This window comes from Tachyglossus aculeatus, chromosome 2, assembly GCF_015852505.1.
Source record: "Tachyglossus aculeatus isolate mTacAcu1 chromosome 2, mTacAcu1.pri, whole genome shotgun sequence".
NCBI classification, from domain to species: domain Eukaryota; kingdom Metazoa; phylum Chordata; class Mammalia; order Monotremata; family Tachyglossidae; genus Tachyglossus; species Tachyglossus aculeatus.
This window is the reverse complement of record NC_052067.1, coordinates 73499177-73521942: the sequence shown is the minus strand read 5'-3', so window position 1 is coordinate 73521942 and position 22766 is coordinate 73499177. Positions and strand designations below refer to the sequence as shown.

Genomic DNA, 22766 nt, shown 5'->3' with positions numbered 1-22766 from the left:
GGCATTTGGATTTTTGAAAGGTCAGAGAAGGGTCTGGGTGTGTTCAAAGTGGTTGAGAGTGAGACAAGAGGCCAGTAGGACATTTGTATCTCATGTAAGACCTGCTTTCCATTCCAACTTTGGGAGGCCTGAACCTCTGCTTTTTTGGTATGACATTTTCAGAATTGCCACTCTGCAAGCATTAATTTGTAGCCACCTTCTAGATGAATTTCTTGGAGGTAGAATCCTCTGGCCACAGAATTGACTAAATTAAATTGATGATGATGAGTTTTTCTAATACCGCTCTATTGATATTCTATCCCCTTTTCTGCAGCACATTCACCCAGGGACGTTGTTTCGAGAGCAGGGCTAGTGCTTCTGTGTGGAGTGATGCAGAGATCAATGCTAGACAAGCAGGCATTTCAGAAATGATTGTGTTCGTAATCCCTTAATTGAGAAGCTGCAGGCTAATTCCTCCTTTCTACTGTCAGATTCCGGTGCTGTAGCAACGGAATAATGTGCTTAAAATGAGGGAGTGATGAGTGTAGCAAAACTTACTGAAATGACCTGCTGTCTTTTTTTTTCCAACTAGGTTATACTGGTTGGTACGTGAAGGTAGTTGGAAGCTTTCAGCTGTCTTCAAGCATTTGCTGTGTCCTTGAATGTCCAAAAAAGGCTCTCTGCCAATTCTCCTATAGCAAGAGGGTTGCTTTCTAGACAAATGGTGCAGAACAAAAACTCACGTTTCAGTGCTCATTCTGCATCCAATGCCATCTATCTTGTAACACCATGCTTTCTTCTATCCAGGTAGATGTGCATTGCCAGAAGGATGGTCCCTAATCTTGCTATAGTGTTACCCAAAATGCATGGTGAAAATATGTGTTGGAGTACTGACTACATTTGCATTTTCTTATTTGGATATTTTATATTTAGTCTATCCCCTTATAGGCTATTAAAGTGTCACCAATTTTCAAAAATCCCTTTTCCCTGATAGATGGAAAAGAACATCTCTGTTTTGACAATTAGGGAGTGACTTTGAGAATCCAATCTATCTGTGCCTCTTACTGTGCCCAGAAGGCACTGTTGTTTTCTGGAGAGTGATCCCTTGTATTAATAGTTTGATAAAGAAAGAAGATGGTTAAATATGTGAAATATTGAGGTGTGAATAAGCAAAGGGCAATTTAGTGTGATTTCCAGTCTCTCCTTGCATGGTAATCAGGAAGAAAAAGGAGTATGGGGCTTTTAAGTAAGGTAGCTCAAACCATAACAACACCCAGAGGACCTGGGTTCTAATCCTAGCTTCACCACTTGTCTGATGTGACCTTGAGCAAGTCACTTAACTTCTGTGTGCCTCAGTTACCTCATCTGTCAAATGGAGATTGACTGTGAGCCCCATGTGGGACATGAACTCTGTCCAATCTGATTAGCTTATATCTACCTCATCACTTAGTAGTGCCTGGGACGCTGTAAGCACTTAAGAAATACCATTAAAACAAACAAAAACCCCACAAAACACCAGCAGTGCCAACACTGGATGGTATGTAATGGTGTAACAGTGATTATAGAATGCCATGGGAGGTAGTATGATGACTGCTCTCTTTGACCTCTGTCGTTATGGTTATAGAGAGATCCTCTCACTTCCTTCTTTTTCCTTCATTCATTCAATCATATTTATTGAGCGCTTACTGTGTGCAGGGCACTGTACTAAGCGCGTGGGAAGTACAAGTCGGCGACATACAGAGACAGTCCCTACCCAACAATGAGCTCATAGTCTATATGTTTTTTTAACAAGTACCCCATTTTCAGTGTGGCTGTTCATCTGGTTTTTAGTTGGTATGTCCCCTACCCGATGCCTGACATTGAGCCAGATGCTTTCATTTCTGTTTTTAAGGTTTTCAGCACCTTCGTTTCCGCCACAGAAATTTGCAGTTCGCTTGTGATGTCAGAGTACATACTGACTTGGGAGGGAAAATGCCTAGATGTTGGAGCAAGTGGGAGGTTCAGAAGTTGTTTCAGGAACATGCTCTAAGATGGCACACAATTGGCCTGCTTCCCCGAAATATGACTTCAGCATGTTATGCTACATGCCTGACGTAACTGATGTGACATTACATATGTCTACTGTGTGGTATTTGTGAGGGTAGCCCGTCCGTAGCCCCTGTAAAACCCATTGTGACGCTCCTCATATTTTCTTCTTGCACAGCTTCCTGTGGTAACAAATTCCATAGTTCATGCTCCTTTGGTTTTGACTTCCCCTTTAAACTTCAACGACTATACCCAATCCTGGTTTTGTGTTGTTTGGTAAGCAACAATTTGGTGTTTCCTCTGTCCGCACCCTTCCTGACTTTTCTAAACTTCAGTCATTTCCTCTCTTATCCATGACCTTTCCAGAGAGTTTGCAATTGATAAAACATAAAAATAGTTAAGTTAATGAACTCAGTTGATAGCAAAAGCTCCCCTACTCTGTACTGTAATCAGGATTTTCCTAATATGGTTTTAAAATGCCCAACTGGATTATTGAGGAAAATATTTCTAATAATGCAGATGCCTTAAACTATTAGCCCTATGTGGTACAGGACTGTGTCCAATCTGATTAATTTGCCTGCTCCAGCACTTAGATGAGAGTAAATGCTTAAATACCATAATAATAATGGTAACAAACATCTGAAATATAAACTTTTTATAATATTTTAGGAGTGAGGCAAGAGAGTAACAGATTAAGAGTAGGTACTTAAAAGGAATATTGCTTAAGGAAAGAGAATAAGGTGACTGGCTGTGGCAGGTGTCTTTATAACAGAACACTTTTTTCCAGAGTTGGAATAAGCCATCATATTTATTGAGCACATACTGTGTGCAGAACACTGTACTAAGCACTTGGGAGAGAACAATGTAACAATTGGTTGACTCATTCCCTGCCACAGTCATTCATTCAATTGTATTTATTGAGCACTTACTGTGTGCAGAGCACTGTACTAAGCGCTTGGGAAGTACAAGTTGGCAACACATAGAGACGGTCCCTACCCAACAGTGGGCTCACAGTCTAGAAAGGGGAGACAGAGAACAAAACAAAACATATTAACAAATAAATAAAAAATAAATAATAAAATAAAATAAATAAATACATAAAATAAAAATAAAAAATAAATAAAGTATGGATGTGTTCACGAGTGTGTGGAGTTGAGGGAGGGGTGACTAAAGGGTATATATCCTAGTGCAAGGGCGAGGTAGAAGTGAGTGAGAGAAAAGTAAATAAGTGCTTAGCTGGGGAAGCCCTCTCGGAGATGTGTTTTTAAGTGGCATATGACCTGTATTACATACTGAGCAGAATGAGATGAATCCCTAGTAAAGAAGTACCAAAGCTGTTTACCATAGAGGTACTGGACATACCATTTCATACCTTATTACAGCTACCTGGTACATAGGTAAGGCTAGGAAAGTAAAATATTAAAGAAGACCTCCCTGGTACAAACAACTGTGTTTCTTTTAATTGGTGGTCAGGGCAGTGAAAGTCTGAAACGTGCTGTCAGATTCCTTCTGCTCTCCTTTTCCAACTCCCTTTTGCGTTGCCCTGACTTGATCCCTTTATTCATTCCCCCTTGCAGCCCCACAACACTTATGTACATATCTTCAGTTGACTTATTTATATTTATGTCTGTCTCCCACTCTAGGCTGTAAGCTCATTGTGTGCAGGAAATGTGTTTTTTCATTGTTATATTGTACTCTTCCAAGTGCTTAGTACAGTGCTCTGCACATAGTAATCGCTCAAGAAATATGATTGATTGAATGAATGAGTAGTGACCTTTTTACAAAGGAGGTCAATTTCTCTGCAGTATTGGTTCCTGAAGGGTATTGCTTTGATATTTTTTCATTATGTTTTTCTTCCTTTTCCCCATCATTTACTTTCTCTTGCGTATTGTCAGTCTCCAGTTACCTTTATGGATTTGCAGAAGTTCACTCTTCAATAAGGATGCTATATTTGTACTTTAACCTTGTAATTAAAAACTCTCCTTCCAGGAAGTTGGTAGCTTGGGATATACAGCCATTGACATAATAAGTGCCTTTGAAAACTTTTTATCAGAGGTTTGCAAGTTCAAATTCTGGTCAAGCTTATACATAAGGCCTTAAGGGAGCTGATGAATTTTTTAAAGTAGCTTATATAGATAGAATTGAGAATCAATCAGTATTTGAGTGCTTGCTGTATAAAAGCCATGTTAGTGTACAACAGGATTACTAGACATGAGCTCTGCCTTCTAGGAGCCTTCAATCTAATGAATGGGGGAGACGGACCCTAAAGTAAATTACAGATAATAAGAAGGAATAGATTACTCTGCACACAGTAAGTGCTCAATAAATATGATTGAATGAATGAATGAGAAAAACCATGAGCTGGACAAGGAGAAATTTTCTTCATCCAGAAGTGTCTCCTAAACATAAGTCCACATGCAGCCTTCAAGGCCCTTTAATTGAGAATGAATAAGGGATATATGAAGTGGGAAAGGAGCAATTCGCTTCATGCAAAAAATCTGCTGTGATTTCTCTCCCTAAGGTCTCCAAGGGGTCAAAAGAAAATATTTGAGATTGAAAAGGGAAAAATTTGCTTTATACAAACTATCTCTGACTTTTATTTCTCCAGGCCTTCAAGACTTTTTAATTGAGAGTGAATTGGGATTATTTGAGGTGGAAAAGGAGAAATTGGCTTCCTGCAAAAAACCTCCTGCATTGATTTCACTACCTGTGGGACAACCTGATCACCTTGTAACCTCCCCAGCGCTTAGAACAGTGCTTTGCACATAGTAAGCGCTTAATAAGTGCCATTATTATTATTATTACCCCAGGTCTTCAGTGCCTAAAAATAGGAATATTTGAAGTGCAAAAGGAGAAACATGCTTCTTGCAGAAATCATCCCATTAATTTGTCCACAGGTCTTCAAGACCTGAAGACAAAATATAGGAGCTGGAAAGGGAGAAATTGGCTTGATACAAAAAAAATCTCCTGCTTGTATTTCTTTACCTAAGATCGTCCAGGCCTCCAAAGAGAATATTTGAGGTGAAAAAGGAGAAATTTGCCTCATGCAAAATAATCTCCAGACTTTAAGTATTCTTACCTAAACTTATCAAGACCTGCAGAGTCAGTGTATTCAGTGTAGGAGAGGAACAAGGAGTAATATGATTCATGCCAACCCCCCCCACCCCCCCCAAGAATACCCCATCAAAACCCCTCTCATTTGTTTCTCTACCAATGGCCTTTAAGGCGGGCAAAGATAAGATTTGAGGAGTTAAAGGAAATATGACCCACATGCAGATTTCCTCTTTTTTTTAAACTACCTCAGCCTTACCATCCTTGTGTTTTATTCTAAGACTGTGAGCTGCTGGAGGGCCAGGGATCATGTCTAACTCTCACTTGTGTATTTTTGTCCCCCAGTGCTTAGTACAGAGCTCTACACACAGTAGTTGTTTAATAAATACTATTGCTATTACTACTACTATTACTCCTCCTACTATGTTGCTGACTTGTACTTCCCAAGCGCTTAGTACAGTGCTTTGCACACAGTAAGGGCTCAATAAATATGATTAAATGAATGAATGATATGTACATAGTACTGTGGATTGGTGGGTTGTGAGTACTGTCACGCTTAGATGGTGAGTTCCTACTGATGTGGCATATGGGAGATAGATGGTGGGGAAATACCACCTGGATATGTCACCAAGAAGGAGCAATATTTATCTCTGGAATGTTGGACTAGGCAAGTGAAATGTGGGACGAAGTTTACAAAATTAATTTTCTGCTTTTTGCATAAAAAGTTTTTCATCAAAATACATCTTCTAAAATGTAGCAGGAAAAGGTATGGCTACATGAGTAAATTTAGAAGTATTAATTGGTTTTGAGGTGTAGAGCCTCAGTTGAGAAGAAAAGAAAGTGTAAATTTACCTAGATTTTGTAATTCTGAGTTTAAATTTGGTTTGTATGCTATATCAGCTGGTCAGAGAAGATCCCCAGCTCTGCCACTTGTCAGCTGTGTAACTTGGGACAAGTCACTTAACTTCTCTGAGCCTCAGTTACCTCATCTGTAAATTGGGGATTAAGACTGTGAGCCCCACATGGGACAACCTGATCACCTTGTATCCCCTCAGGGCTTAGAACAGTGCTTTGCACATAGTAAGCGCTTAACAAATGTCATCATTATGGGAAGCAGCGTGGCTCAGTGGAAAGAGGCTGTGCTTGGGAACCAGAGCTAATGGGTTCTAATCCCAGCTCCTCCAGTTGTCAGCTGTGTGACTTTGGGCAAGTCACTTAACTTCTCTGTGCCTCAGTTACCACATCTGTAAAATGGGGATTAAGACTGTGAGCCCCATGTGGGACAACCTGATCACCTTGTATCCTTCCCAGCGCTTAGAACAGTGCTTTGCACATAGTAAGCGCTTAACAAATGCCATAATTTATTTCAGCACTTAGAACAGTGCTTTGCACATAGTAAGTGCTTAATAAATGCCATTATTATTATTATTATTCAATTAATGGTATTTATTGAGTGATTACTATCTGCAGAGCACTGTATTCAGCACTTGGGAGAGGAAAGTACAATAGAGTTCGTAGACATGTTCCCTTCCCACATTGATTATTATCACCATTTTATTTAACAATGTAATACATAGAGAATAATTTTCTTATGGCAACAAATTAGAAAACTTCCTTATTGTCCATAAAGTATAACTATGTTAAAAAATAATACAACTACAAACCCTGACTTGGGTTACTGATGTTGGTATGCAAAAATTTAGGTTTGAGTAAAGATTGATCCCTTGGGAAAAGGTAAATATAACTCTCTGCCGTCCTTTAGTAATCTGAGCTCAATAAATGATTAACTTTTCTAGCTATTACACTGTTCATTAGACATGGGTCATTGTCCTTCATGAACTATTCTAATAGGGCTATTTTAAACTCCCCAGCATGGAGATAATTTTATTTATCTGTGCTTTTGGATGCAGTAATTCTTATCTTTTCCATTTTTTTCCTCTCCAGACGAACATAATGATGTACAGAAGAAAACTTTTACCAAATGGATAAATGCTCGCTTTTCAAAGGTAACAGTCACTTCAAAACAATTCTCACTGAGAGTCAGATAACTCAGGGTAAAGCGAGAAGTTATTTTGAAAGGTTAGACTATTTTTTAAGTTCACAATTTTGAGCTAAATGTGTTATTCCAGTGAACTGTGGTCTATCATAAAATTCTCAAGGTGGAACAAGAGTAAAATTTTGTCATTTATTTCTTCTATGTTCAGTCCTCCTGAAAAATGGTACACTAACTAGAAATTCAGGACTAGTCCAGTTACAGGATTCTATTTATTTCTGACTTGAGGTTCTGGGCGTAAGTGACTCTAATCAGCTAGCATTTCTTTGCTCTATTTAACTGTTTGAATCCTCACTGAGGTTATAAAACTGATAGTGTCTATAGAAAATTATTCTTTATGCCCTTTGGTAAATCTAACTCGTAATTATTCTAGTTATATAACAAGATAGGCTCACCGTCAGAATGCCATTTCTGTTGATTTGATTAATGCTCTGAGTATAACTATCTCTTGTAGTCATTGAATGTTTTTCTCAGTTTGATTTTTCTCTACCATCCTCTTGAAGTGTTCCTGGCTACTTGAGGATTTTTTTTCAGTTTTTAAGTTTTAGAGGTTCAAAGTTATCTAAACTGTTAGAAATGAGAAAGAGTATTAAACATGTACTTCCTTCCATAGGCACTAGTTACCAAAGCTGGAACTGTGTCCCCAAACTCTTAGTGGATGGACCTTAGGAATGAGTAGAAAAAAGAAATTTTTGGAGACACTTCTGATTGAAATGTGTAGGTCAGAAAGACTAGTTTGAGATGTCCGCTTTAATAATAATAGTAATAATAATAATAATAATAATAATAATAATAATAATAATGATGGCACTTGTTAAGCGCTTACTATGTGCAAAGCACTTTTCTAAGTGCTGTGGAGGATTCAATGAATCAATCGTATTTATTGAGTGCTTACTGTGTGCAGAGCACTGTACTAAGCGCTTGGGAAGGCCAAGCTGGCAACATATAGAGGCAGTCCCTACCCAACAGCGGGCTCACAGTCTAAAACGGCACCGTAGTGAGCGCTTAATAGGTGCCACCGTTATCCTTAAACACGACTGGATGATGGGCTTCCAGTCTGGAGCGCTTCCTGGCCGCCGTGGTAAGTGCCGGTGGGAGTCCAGTACACTGGACACACTGCCTGCCCATGACGGGCTGCCAGTCTAGAGTCCCGTACCTGTAATGAGTGGTTGAGAGAGGCCCATCCACCGTCCCTAGACTCTGGGCCCCCCACGAGGCTCGACAGGTGAGAGTCCAGTACACTGCAGAGTCCCGTACCTGTACTGGGCGGTCGGGAGAGGCCCATCCACCGTCCCCAGCGTTGAGTACAGAGCCCGTCCCCGGGGGCGCACCATTAAAGCCCTGGGGGCTTTAATCAACGATTTATTGGGAATCCTATATTTTTAGGGTCACAAGGCCACAGAAGAAGTAGAATGAGAAAGAGAAGCTGCATGGCCTAATACACAGGCCTGGGAGTCAGGGATGAGGCTTCTAATCAGGGCTCTGCCACTTGTCTGCTGTATAACCTTGGGCAAAATCACTTAATTTCTCTGTGCCTCAGTTACCTTGTCTGTAAAATGTAAGATTAACACCCTGAGTCCCATGTGGGACGTGGACTTTGTCCAACTTGACCAGCTTATTTATTCATTCATTCAATCGTATTTATTGAGCGCTTACTGTGTGCAGAGCACTGTACTAAGTGCTTGGGAAGTACAAGTTGGCAATATATAGAGACGGTCCCTACCCAACAACGGGTTCACAGTCCAGAAGGGGGAGATAGACAACAAAACAAAACATATGGACAAAACATATGGACAGGTGTCAAGTCGTCGGAACAAATAGAATTAAGGCTAAATGCACATCATTAACAAAATAAATAGAATAGTAAATATGTCCAAGTAAAATAAGTAGAATAATAAATCTGTACACGTACTAAGCACCTAATGCCAAAATTATTATTGTTATTGTTATTATTATTATTATTATTATAATACAGGTGCTGTGGGGAGGGGAAGGAGGTAGGGTCGGGGGGTGGGGAGGAGGAGAGGAAAAAGGGGTCTCAGTCTGGGAAGGCTTATGTCTATCTTGTGCTTAGTACAGTGCCAGGCACATAGTAAGTTTTTAACAAATACAATAAATAAAAAACCAAACCAAAAAACAAACCAAAAAACCCCTAAACTGTTATGCTGTCCTGGAGGAAATCATTGGAGGAAAGCAGTGTGGCCTACTGGAAAGAGCACTGGCCTGGGATTCAGAGGACCTGGGTTCTAACCATGGCTCATGTCACATATCTATTATGTGACCTTGGACTAGTCATGTAACTTCTCTGTGCCTGTTTCTTCCTCTGTAAAGTGGAGATCCGATACCCGTTCTATCTCCTACTTGGACTGTACACCCCATCTGGGAGAGAGACTGTGTCCAAACTGATTAACGTGTATCTACCCTAACACTTAAAACTGTGCTTAACACATAGTAAGCACTTAGAATAGTGTTTTGCACGTAGTAAGCGCTTAACAAATACCATTAAAAAAACAAAAAAACCCAAATACCAAAATTAATAAATTTCCCACAGCACCCTGAGAATTCTGTAATATGAAAACTTGATTCATACATGATAACACAAGGGATAGGCTTTTTTTGTGCACAGTATGATGTGGACTGGAGGTCATGCTTTAGTCTGTTCAGTTATAGGCTCACTCATAGATGAATTTCACTGTCCGTGATGTTTTCTGGGAATACAAAGGCTAAGATTATGAGCACTTGATGGGACAGACACTGTGTTCAAACTAATTACTTACATTCATTCATTCAGTTGTATTGAGCAATTACTGGGTGCAGAACACTGTACTAAGCGTTTGGAAAGTACAATTCAGCAATAAAGAGAGACAATCTCTGCTCACACTGGGTTTATAGTCTGGAAGCGGGGAGACAGACATCAAAACAAGTAAGCAGACATTAGTATAAATACATGGAATTATAGATATATACACATCAAAGAAGTAAAAAGGCATCAAGATAGATAGAATATATATATATGTATATATATAACTGCTGTAAGGTGGGGAGGGGGGAAGTGCAAAAGGAGCAAGTTGAGGTGTCACAGAAGGGAGGGGGAGCTGAGGAAAAGGGGGCCTTAGTCTGGGAAGGCCTCTTCGAGGAGGTGTGCCTTCAGTAGGGCTTTGAAGGGGAGAAGAGTGATTGTTTGGCAGAATTGAGGAGGGAGGGAGCTCCAGGCCAGAGGTAGGACATGGGCCACGTTTGGACAGCAGGACAGGTGAGATCGACAGCAGGACAGGTGAGATCGAGGCACAGTGTGAAGGTTAGCACCAGAGGCGTGGAGTGCGTGGCCTGAGATGTAGAAGGAGAGAATGGAGGTGTGGTAAGGAGGGGCAAGGTGGTGGAGAGCTTTGAAGCCAATAGTCAGGAGCTTTTGTTTGATATGGAGGTTAATATGGAGATTTTTGAGGAGGAAGGTGATATGCCCAGAACGTTTCTGTGGAACGATAATCCAGGCAACAGAATGAAGTATGGACTGAAGTTGGGAGAGACAGGAGGTTGGGAGTTCAGAAAGGAGGCTGATGCAGTAATCCATTTGGGATAGGATATGATAGTACGAACATGGTAGCGGTTTGGATGGAAAGGAAAGAATGGATCTTGGCGATGTTGTGAAGGTGCGACCAGCAGGAATTGGTGACGGATTGTATACATTGAGAGAGCGGAGTCAAGGATGACACCAAGGTTGCGGGCTTGTGAGAAGGGAAGGATGGTAGTCCTATCCACAGTAATGGGAAAGTTAGGAGAAGACAGAGTTTTGGAGGGAAGATAAGGAGTTCTGTCTTGGACATGTTGAGTTTGAGGTGGCAGGAGGACATCCAGATTGAGATGTCCTGAAGGCAGAAGGAGATGTGAGCCTGGAGTGAGGGAGAGGGAACAGGGGAGAAGATATAGATGTGGGTGTCATTTGCATAGAGAAGATAGTTGAAGCTGTGGGAGGGAATGAGTTCTCCAAGGGAGTGAAAGTAGGTGGAGAACAGAAGGGGACCAAGAACTGACCCTTGAGAGACCCCTACATTTAGGGGATGGGAGGGAGAGGAGGAGCCAGCGAAGGAGACTGAGAATGAACAGCCAGAGAGATAGGAGGAGAATCAGGAGAGGAAAGAGTCAGTGAAGCCAAGTTTCGATAATGTATTGAGGGTAAAGGAATGTCCCACAGTGTCAATCAATCAATCGTATTGAGAACTTACTGTGTGCAGAGCACTGTACTAAGTGCTTGGGAAGTACAAGTTGGCAACATATAGAGACAGTCCCTACCCAACAGTGGGCTCATAGTCTCAAAGGCAGCTGAGAAGTAGAGGAGGATTAGGATGGAGTAGGAGCCGTTGGATTTGGCAAGAAGGCGGTCATTGGTGACCTTTGAGAGGGCGGTTTCAGTGGAGTGGAGGGGGCCGAAGCCAGATTGGAGCAGGTCCAGGAGAGAGTTGGAGGAGAGGAATTTGAGGCAGCTGTTGTAGATGACTTGCTCCAGGAGTTTGGGAAAGAGGAGTAGGAGGGAGATGGGGTGATAACTGGAGGGGCTGTGGGGTCAAGGGAGGGTATTTTTAGGGTGGGGGAGATGTGGGCATGTTTGAAGGCAGTGGGGAAGAAGCCATTGGAGAGTGAGTGGTTGAAATGGTAGTTGAGGGAAGGGACGACAGTTTTTATAAGGTACATAGGAATGGGGTCCAATGCTCATGTGGAGGGGGTGGCCCTTGAGAGGAAGCAGGAGATTTCCTCTGAATATAATAATAATAATGGCATTTGTTAATCGCTTACTATGTGCAAAGCACTGTTCTAAGTGCTGGGGAGGATACAAGGTGATCAGGTTGCCCCATGTGGGGTCACAGTCTTAATCCCCATTTTACAGATGAGGCAACTGATGCACGAGAAGTTAAGTGACTTTCCCAAAGTCAAACACCTGACAAGTGGAGGAGCTGGGATTACTTACACATGACCTCTGACTCCCAAGCCCGTGCTCTTTCCACTGAGCCACGCTGAATATACTGCTGGGAAGGATGGGAAAGTTGAAAAGGGGGCCAACAGGAGGTGAGATAGAGGAGGGGGAGGGATGATTTTCGGAAGCTCAAACCTGATGGTGTTAATTTTCTTAAGTTGGTGGCCAGATCGATGGGGGCCAGCGGGGACAGGGAGCCAGAGAATGGAGTTAAATGTCCAGAACAACTGACGAGGGTGATGGGCATGAGTGTCAATAAGGGAAGAGAAATAGTTTTGCTGCAAGGAGAGAGGGCAGAGTTAAGGCAAGAAAGGGCAAACTTTAAGTGGACAAGGTCGGCCTGATTAGATTTCCACCAGCAGCGTTCAGCTGCTTGAGCATAGGAGCGAAGGAAGTGGACAGTGTAGGTGATCCAGAGCTGTGGGTTAGTGGTGTGACAGCGACAGAATAATAGGGGAGTGAGTGAGTTGAGTTGACTAGAGAGGGTGGAGTTGAGAGCAACTATTTGGTCATCAAGAGTGGGTAGAATGGGTATGGAGGGTTGTAGTGTGCTGAGAGAGATGGATGGGTTTGAGAGAGCGGAGGTTTCTGTGGGGGAATAGTACAGATTTACGGGGAGGAGGAGTGTGGGAGAAGAGGCAAGTGAGAAGGTTGTGATGAGAGAGGGATTTCAGAGTTGGTGAGGGTAGAGATTGTGCAGCGGTTAGAGATGATGAGATGTGTGTACCCCGGGGCTTAGTATAGTGCCTGGTATTGTTGTTATTATTAATAATAATAATTGTATTGAGCACTAACTGTGTGCAAAGCACTGTACTAAGCACTTGGGAGAGTACAATATAACATCAAACACATTCCCTGCCTACAACGAGCTCACAGTCTAGAGGGGGAGACAGACATTAATATAAATAAATAGATAAGTAAATAAAAAAAATTACAGATATATACATATGTGCCATGGGGACGGGTGAGAGGATGAATTGAAGGAACAAGTATGAGCAGCATAGAAGGGAGAAGTGGGAGAAGAGAGGAGGGCTCAGTCAGCGAATACATCCTTTCATTCAATCATATTTATTGAGTGCTTACTGTGTGCAGAACACTGTACTAAGCGCTTCCTGGAGGAGATGTGCCTTCAATAGGGTTTTGAAGTGGGGGAGAGCAATTATCTGTCTGATATGAGGAAAGAGGGCATTCTAGGCCAAAAGTCGAAAGGCGGGATAAGATAAGTGCTTGCATTAATGTGCTAATGTGGTACATAGTAAGTGCCTAACAAATACCATAATAGACTCTCCCAATCGCTTAGTACAGTGCTCTGCCCACAGTAAGTGCTCAATAAATGCAATTGATTGAATGAATAGACAAAAAACAGACACACACATATATATATATATACACACATACATATGCAAAGTTGACTATGTGATCAACATTATTTATGGGGGCACACTATCTCAGGTACATGGGGAAGTTGAATAAAAGTAAAAGAATTGATCCCATAGTGACAGCTCATTGTGATTTTCTTAGATTATTTTCTTAGATCTGTCATTGGTGCTGACTCTAAGGTAGTCAGTCAGTTGTATTTAATGAACATCTAACTGTGTGCAGAACACTGTTGGAAGAGTACAGTAGGAGTAGTACACATGGTCCCTGTCTGAAAGGAGTTTACAATCTAGCTATGAGGGATGGACACTAAGATAAATTACAGAAAGCAGGAGGTAGTACAGTATAGCGTTAATAGAGTTTTTTGGGTTCTTGCCAAAGAGAATCATTTGGGACCTCTTAAAGGCCTAATTTTGACCTCTTATCCAGTCATACACTTTTCAATTTTATTTTAACTTTCTCTGTGGCTAAGAAATAACAGAATGTTTAATAAATTGGAAAAAAATGTAATTTTATAAAGCTTGAACTCTATTCTAGGTTCAGTGCCCCATTGTATGGGTTTCCAGGTGTTTTCCTGATTTGCCCTAATTTTAATTCAGTAAGATTTGGAATTTAATCAGTCAATGGTATTGAGCACTTACTGTGTGCAGAGCAGTGTACTAAGGGCTTGGGAGAGTACAGTACAACAGAATTGGTAGACATGTTCTGTGTCCATAGCGAGCCTCCTGAAGCACTTTAGGTATGGAATGGGAAGTTGCATAAGCACTAAGTTTAGTAGCAAAAAGAACATATAAGGTTCTTGCTTCTGTGACGTTGGAGAAAATACATAAGAGGATTTCCAGGATATAGCAAGTTCCAATTGTTTGGCTGTTAATGATAGCATCTGGATGCCAAATGGTCATACCCATCTTCTTACATAAGAAGAACTTTCCCAGGCAAGTTGCTGAAGGGTGATGTGAAAGTTAACCTGAGGGAATCTCTGTAGTTGGTCACAGGCCACCTCAGATGACTGCTATGGATTCTGATTCAGGTTCCCTGAAGGACTTGCCGCAGTAGTCATTGCATAAAGAATGAGAAGCAGCGTGTCTCAGTGGAAAGAGCATGGGCTTTGGAGTCAGAGGTCATGGGTTCAAGTCCTGGCTCTGCCAATTGTCAGCTCTGTGACCTTGGGCAAGTCACTTAACTTCTGTGTGCCTCAGTTACCTCATCTGTAAAATGGGGATTTAAGACTGTGAGTCCTTCGTGGGACAACGTGATCACCTTGTAACCTCCCCCGCGCTTAGAACAGTGCTTTGCACATAGTAAGTGCTTAATAAATGCCATCATTATTATTATTATAAGGAAAGGTCTGGTTAGAGAAGGAGTTGAGGGTCTAGAAGAAAAAGAGTAGTGCAAAGGGATATGATCAAAATGAGAATAATTAGAAGTAACTCCAATCCCATATGTGCAATATTGTGGCCCTTCTAACCAAGGGAAGAAAAAATAGTAGCTTTAGGATTGTCTTTTTTCTGCATACCTTTATGCTTAGCCTACTGCTCTGTGTACAGTAAGCACTCAGTGAACACCATTGATTTACTGAGTATATACACTCCCAGAACTGGAACTCAAATTGTAGTTTTGAGAAAAGGGAAGACTTGAAGTACTTCTGTAATTCCTTTCCTACTGACAGGTCTGCTGACCTCTAAGGCATGATGCCCATATATTTTCATCAGGCTTTTCCCTGGGGGCACAGCTGGTGGGTTCTTCTTTTTGAAAGAAAATAAAAATACTCCTGTCCGACCATTCAAGAACAGTGAGTCACCTAATGGAAATGAGTGTCTGATAGATTTAAGGCAAATGAAAGCAAAGACTGCTTCATAGTCAACCTGTGGAATTCACTGCCTCGGGAGTTTGGCCAGCACTTAACAGGAGTACTCTAGAAAGGACTAAGTAATTTTATGGCTTTGAGTAACACTTGCAATTATGTTAACTAAAAAATAAGGGCCAGGTCTTAATCTTGCTTTAGGGTGCAGATTGAACAGGTATTGCAGTGGAGGGGAAATTTCCATCCCATGTCACACTAGTCTTTGTCAGTAATTTAAATTATCCTGGGCCCAGACTCCCTCAGGGTCTGAAGTAAATGAGGTTGTCTAATGGAAATGAGATGCAGGCACTAAGAGTATGAGGTAAAATGGGGAAAAAAAAAGCCCATGTTATTGGTACTGTACTTTTTCTGCTGTCGATTGCTTACTGCCATTAGAATCCACATTGCTGTGACACCCATCAGTGTGGGCAGGCAGGCAAAGGATTTACAGGCTTTATTAAAACTTTGATGTGCCTGGGGACCTTTCATTTCTTAGTTTATTTCTGCTGTTGCTCTAGGTGATACAGAGGCTATGGAAAGGTATGCAAGTTTCCAAGAAAGTGTACTTAGCTGGTTTTGTGCTCTTACTTTCCACGTAAAGCATTGAATTTGGATTTATGAAATGAGACAACTTTGTGAAGAAGTTGATTTACTCATATGTAATTCCCATGAAGTACAATTTCTTCCCTGTGTTGAACTGTTGAAAAAGCATCATCATCCTCAACGAGAATGTATTAGTTCCCATATGCTGCTAGTACATTACCAGTCACTGTTTTAGGTGAAATAAACAAATGTGATTTTTGCCCTTTAGGAATTTGTGCTAGCATGGATGACATAGACATGGATATGTATATATGGCTATATTAACACATATGATTGTACGAGTTGTGGTAAGAGACGAAGCTCATAAGAACTTTCACAGTATAAAAGCTTTAGGGTTGTATTGTTGTACTCTCTGTACTCCTTGCTCATGCTCTCCCGCCTGTCTGGAACTCCTCCTCCTTATATGTCCAACAGACCAGCACTCCCCATCTTAAAAGTTCTACTGAAATCATATCTCCTCCAGGAAGCCTTCTCAGATTAAGCTATCTTCCCCATTCCCACCTCCCAGCCCCGATTGTTTACTTCCATACTGCCTCTCCCATGCATTTAGTCCCACCCTCTAAGCAATGAAGTATTCCTTCCCCCATTCTCATCCTCCAGCATTTATGTACATATCCTTTTACTTGGTTTCTTCCCTTACCTGGAATTTATGTTAATACCTGTCTTCCCTGTACTCTTCTTGAGGGCAGAGATTGCATCTTCCAACTCTGTTGTACTTGCCCAAGCAAATAGTACAGCACTCTGCATGAAGTATTTAATTGTTATCTTATAGTGAGGGCGGGGCCTGGCCGCAGCCTTGCTCTTATTTACCGAACTGCCCCCATAGTGGGCCACCGGTGGGGCCTGGTGGCCACCCGGCCTGTGGCCCCAGTGCCATGGCACTGGGGGGGGGGGTGGGGCCGTTCTCGGAACAGAATTCCTGCTAGACACCTGGGTCAGGGGAATTCCCAGCCTCCCAGCCCAGTGCCTTAGCCCAGAGCCCAGCCCGTCCACCCCGGTAGTTCAGGGTCTGGCCCCCGCCCTCCACCTCACTAGCCAAGAAGCAGTGTAGTTTAGTGGCAAGAGCCTGGGCTTGGGAGTCAGAGGACGTGGGTTCTAATCCTAGCCCTACCACTTGTCTACTGTGTGACCTTGGGCAAGCCACGTAACTTCTGTGCCTCAGTTACCTTATCTGGAAAATGGGGATTAAGACTGGGAGCCTCAAGTGGGACAACGTGATTACCTTGTAACTACTCCAGCGCTCAGAACAGTGCTTGGCACACAATAAGCGCTTGAAAAAGCCATAATAATAATAATATCTTTGATTCCCATCATTGGATGAAAAAAATGATCTCTTTCCATTCAGTAAGGGAAAGCTTTTTGAGGAAGTTGGGAATTATGAGGCTTGGAAGGAAGGCCTTTGGTAATCGGTTGGGGAGGGTCTTTCAGGAATTGGGAAACGTATTGTTGGAAGGCATGCAACTGGCAATTGAGAATAAATAACTGCAAGCATAAGAAGTTCATATGCATCATTAATTTAAAAAAATTCCATGCTATTCATTTGCAGAAATTCTAAAAACAAGCAATTCTACTTTTGTTTATATAGTCCTTATTATCCAGGCAGTTAACGAGCAGTCATCACTTTCAACAAGTATGTTGAATGCCTACCATGTGCAAAGAAAGCACTGAACTTATATCTTAAGGAATTTGCAGGAGGAAAAATATCAAGGATGGATATATAGAGCATTGAACTAGTGGGGTAGAAGTTGATTGTTTAGTTGGTTAATTATCCATTCTTCTCTGCTTATTCTGTTTAGCTGTCAATTTTGATGTTCTTTTTTAGTCTGCCATCAGGAATGACTGCTCTCGGTCGTGAGACTTTGGCACTGAGAACCAGCTTTGAATTGATTATAGCACAAGTCGGGGCACAGGACCACTTTTAATTCTCCATGTCTGCCAGTTGTATTCCTGGAGGTGGTGTGACATACTGCAGTGTGCATGTATGATCATATTAGCCAGGAATAGGTAGAGCCGGGATTAGAACCCTGCTCTTCCGACTTCCAGAGCCATCCAGTGGACCAAGTGGAATGAGCAAGATCACTCAGCTTTAGAGTTGTTGTGGTGAAAATTTGATTGTGGGAGAAGGTTGAAATTATTGGTTATTCTGATGTTTAGGGATAATCTTTCTGTTCCCATTTTCCTTGCTCTCTGTACCTACAGAAAATCAGTAACTTTAAACAATTTGTATTGCTATTATAGTTTATTGAGAATGTGGTGGTTTGCAGCACAGGTATCTTGAGGTTGTGCAGGCTTGTGGTGAATCTTATCTTGTGGTTATGGACTTCCCAGATTGTCAGCAGTTTAGAATGAATGATTCGGTTGGCTGCCCAAGGGTAGGTTTCAAAAGACCAAATTTGAACTCCGGATGTGCTGCTGTTTGGCTTATGATCCTGAACAAATCAATAGCCAATCTTGCCAAATTACTTGACCTTGCTCTCCCAAGCTACAGCTACACTTGATGATTATTATAGTTACTTTTTGCAAGGAATAACTAAAAGTCATTACCACTAAATGTCTAAGAGCCCCTTAGCTGAATCAGGCCAACACTTGCTAAAGATGGAGATGGGTAAATATTTGGTTCATTTGGTCTCACAACATTCCAAATCAGAACCTACAATTCCTGAATGTTCGTCTAGTCTATTTTTAAATATGTTTGGTTTATTAGTAGACTAGTCTCCCAAGGGAGGCCATGAAGGCTCCATTGCTTCACTGTTAAGTAATGTGTTCTGCCTGCATTTTCTTTGGCTAGGTTTCTTAGCTGTTGATTTGGCATAGTCGAAGACATCTGAGTTGCAGTAACCAAGAAAACAAGCTCATATATTTAGTGGAAGGAAGGGGCTAGCGAAAAGGAGATCTAGGTATGGAAGATGAATGTGCTCTAACTGACTCCTATCTAAGGGATATAAACATGAGAAAATATCAATTTTGCCAATAAAAATTAAGATCCAGTTTTAAATTCTGAACCTTGAATTTATAAGATGTATGCATTTATGTCCTTCAGAACACAGCAAGCACTCAATAAACACCATTGATTGAACCTGGAAATTTCAAGTTCAGGAATTAAGTCTGTGCATAATGATTTTTATGAATAACATTGAAATGTCCATGTGGTTTAAGAGCACATTATTTTCAAAAAGTGACTTGGCAAGTTGAATAGCATACCATGAGTTTTGCTCTGCCCTTGGAGAAAGTTTACTCTAAGGCAGAGGTAAAAAGGCCTTCGGTTACCCAGTTCTTGCCCCGCCCCATTTTCCTGACCCCCTTAAGGCCTACCTTATTGGGATCACAGCTCATTTGGTAAAGAGGAAGATGGCCAGAAATTTCGTTGCAGGGGTAGTATCTCCTCCTCCTCTTCCTCCTCTTCTTCTTTCTCTGCCTTGTCCTCCTCCTTCTCCACCTCTTCCATCTACCCGCTCGGGAAGTACAAGTTGGCAACATATAGAGACCGTCCCTACCCAACAGTGGGCTCACAGTCCAGAAAATAGCTGTATTTGTTAGCCTATGGTGGATGAAAATATCAGTTAATGCTACTTATTCATTCATTCAGTTGTATTTATTGAGCGCTTACTGCATGCAGAGCACTGCACTGAGCGCTTGGAAAGTACAATTCAGCACCAGATAGAGAATCCCTACCCAACAACGGGCTCACAGTCCAGAAGGGAGGGGAGTCTAGAAGGGAGAGTGCTTACTACATACAGCGAGCACTGCACTAAACATTTAGGAGTATAGCATATTGTGCCTTTTATCTACCCCAGTGCCTAGAGCGGTGTCTGCCACATAATAATAATAGTGAAGACATTTATTAAGCGCTTACTATGTGCAAAGCACTGTTCTAAGCACTGGGGAGGTTACAAGGTGATCAGATTGTCCCACGGGGGGTTCATAGTCTTAATCCCTGTTTTACAGAGGAGGGAACTGAGGCCCAGAGAAGTGAAGTGACTTGCCCAAAGTCACACAGCTGATATGTGAGGGAGCTGGGATTAGAACCCATGACATCTGACTCCAAAGTCCGGGCTCTTTCCACTGCGCCACGCTGCTTCTCTAAGTGATAAGTGCTTAACAAATACCATAAAACAAAAAGTAGTAGGACAGAATGGGCAGATTCAATTATTCATTCAATCGTATTTATTGAGCACTTACTGTGTGCAGAGCACTGTACTAAGCGCTTGGGAAATACAAGTTGGCAACATATAGAGACAGTCCCTACCCAACGTTGGGCTCACAGTCTAGAAGGGGGAAGATGATATGTTCCCTACCCAGAACGAGCTTACTGTCTGGAGGGTTAGCCAGACATTAATAATAATGCTGGCATTTATTAAGCACTTACTATGTGCAAAGCACTGTTCTAAGCACTGGGGAGGTTACGGGGTGATCAGGTTGTCCCACGGGGGGCTCACAGTCTTCATCCCCATTTTTCAGATGAAGTAACTGAGGCCCAGAGAAGTGAAGCGACTTGCCCAAAGTCACACAGCTGACAAGTGGCGGAGCCAGGACTTGAACCCATGACCTCTGACTCCAAAGTCCGGGCTTTTTTCAGTGAGCCACGCTGCTTCTCACAACCACAAACTTAATGTGAATAGTTTATAATATACAATTTACAGATGTGGACATAAGTGTTGTGGGGCTGGCAGGGGGGATAATAATAATAATAATGATGGCATTTGAGTCCTTTGAGCGCTTACTATGTGCAAAGCACTGTTTTAAGCGCTGGGGAGGTTACAAGGTGATCAGGTTGTCCCACATGGGACTCACACTCTTCATCCCCATTTTACAGATGGGGTAACTGAGGCACAGAGAAGTTAAGCGCTGGGGAGGTTACAAGGTGATCAGGTTGTCCCACATGGGACTCATGCTCTTAATCCCCATTTTACAGATGGGGTAACTGAGGCCCAGAGAAGTGACTTGCCCAAAGTCACACAGCTGACAATTGGCGGAGCTGGGATTTGAACCCCTGACCTCTGACTCCAAAGCCTGGGCTCTTTCCACCGAGCCACCCTGCTTCCCCATGAATAAAGGGAGCGAGGCAGGGGATGCAGAAGGGAGTGGAAAAAAAGGGAGTTTAGGGAAGGCCTCTTGGAGAAGCGTCTTCAATAAGGCTTTGAAGGGAGGAGGAATAATGGTTTTATTTAGTTTTATTAGATTTATTACTATACTTTTCTTGTGCATATTTACTATTCTATTTATTTTGTTAATGATTTGCGTCTAGCTTTAATTCTATTTGTTCTGACAACTTTGACACCTGTCTCCATGTTTTGTTTTGTCTTGTCGTCCGGCTCCCCCTTCTAGACTGTGAGCCCGTCGTTGGGTAGGGACCGTCTGTAGATATTGCCGATTTGTACTTCCCAAGCACTTAGTCCAGTGCTCTGCACACAGTAAGCGCTCAATAAATATAATTGAATGAATGAATGTGCTCTGCACACAGTAAGTGCTCAATAAATACGATTGAATGAATATATATCTATGTTTGTACATATTTACTACTCTATTAATTTATTTATTTTACTTTATTTTACTTGTACATGTTTATTCTATTTATTTTATTTAGTTAATATGTTTTGTTTTGTTGTCTGTCTCCCCCATCTAGACTGTGAGCCCGCTGTTAGGTAGGGACCATCTCTAGATGTTGCCGACTTGTATTTCCCAAGGCTTGGTACAGTGCTCTGCACACAGTAAGAGCTCAATAAATAAGATTGAATGAATGAATATATGTATATATGTTTGTACATATTTATTACTGTATTAATTCATTTATTTTTACTTGTACATATTTATTCTATTTATTTTATTTTGTTAATCTGTTTTGTTTTGTTGTCTGTCTCCCCCGTCTAGACTGTGAGCCCGCTGATGGGTAGGGACCGTCTCTCTATGTTGCCAACTTGTACTTTCCAAGTGCTTAGTACAGTGCTCTGCACACAGTAAGCGCTCAATAAATACAAATGAATGAATGAATCTCTTCTTTCTTTGCCTCTTCCTCCTCTACATCTTCCTTCACCTCTTCCTCTTCTTCTTTTTCTCCTTGATTACTGCCTCAGCCTCCTCCCTGGCTCCTGCCTTTCTCCACTCCAGTCCTTATTTCACACTGCTGCCCAGATCACTTTTTAAAAAACTGTTCAGTCCATGTCTCCCCATGCTTCAAGAATCTCTGGTGATTGCCCATTCACCTCCACATCTTAAACAGAAACTCCTTACCACAGGCCTACCTTACTTCACTGATTTCCTACTACAGCTCAGCCCATGCACTTCACTCCTCTAGAGCCAGCTTGCCCATTGTGCCTCGATTTCGTTTATCTCACCGCTGACCCCTTTCCCACATCCTCCCTCTGTCCTGGAACCTCTCCTCCTCCATATATGCCAGATTCTCACTCTCCTCACCTTAAAAGTCGTACTAAGGTCATATCTCCTTCAAGAAGCCTTTCCCAATTAAGCCCTCTTTTCCCTGTTCCCTCTCCTTTCTGTGATGCCCATACACTTAGGTCTATATCCTTTAAGCACTTGATATTCTCCCCACTCTCAGCCCTCCAATCTGTAATTTATTTAATTTAATTTATGTGGTTAAGAGATTTCTAACCTACAATGGGACCCTTAATGGCATTTTGGATGAGGGAGGGGAGCCCCAAAAATGGATGGCCCCTCCTAAAGGGTGATTTCTAATCTCTGTATAGAGAGTGGGATGAACAGCAGTGCTGAAACCAACAAATTTCTTCTTCTCCTCTCCCATTTTCCAAATCTGTTTTTCCATCTGGTCAGAATCAGCTCTGTTGGCGTCTTAACAACTCACCTCTTCTCTTGGAACAATTCACTTATTTACACCATAGGTTGCTGTCATT

General features: G+C 41.8%; 1 protein-coding gene across 3 annotated transcripts in view; it reads left to right on the top strand.

Annotated features, from left to right (window-relative positions):
• UTRN (utrophin) overlaps positions 1-22766 on the top strand; it is a 583736-nt gene that overhangs the window by 102657 nt on the left and 458313 nt on the right. For all 3 annotated transcript variants that reach the window (XM_038766673.1, XM_038766663.1, XM_038766681.1), the window contains one exon: positions 7000-7061. In XM_038766673.1, coding sequence (XP_038622601.1) covers positions 7000-7061 — 62 coding nt within the window. The remainder of the gene's footprint in view (positions 1-6999; positions 7062-22766) is intronic.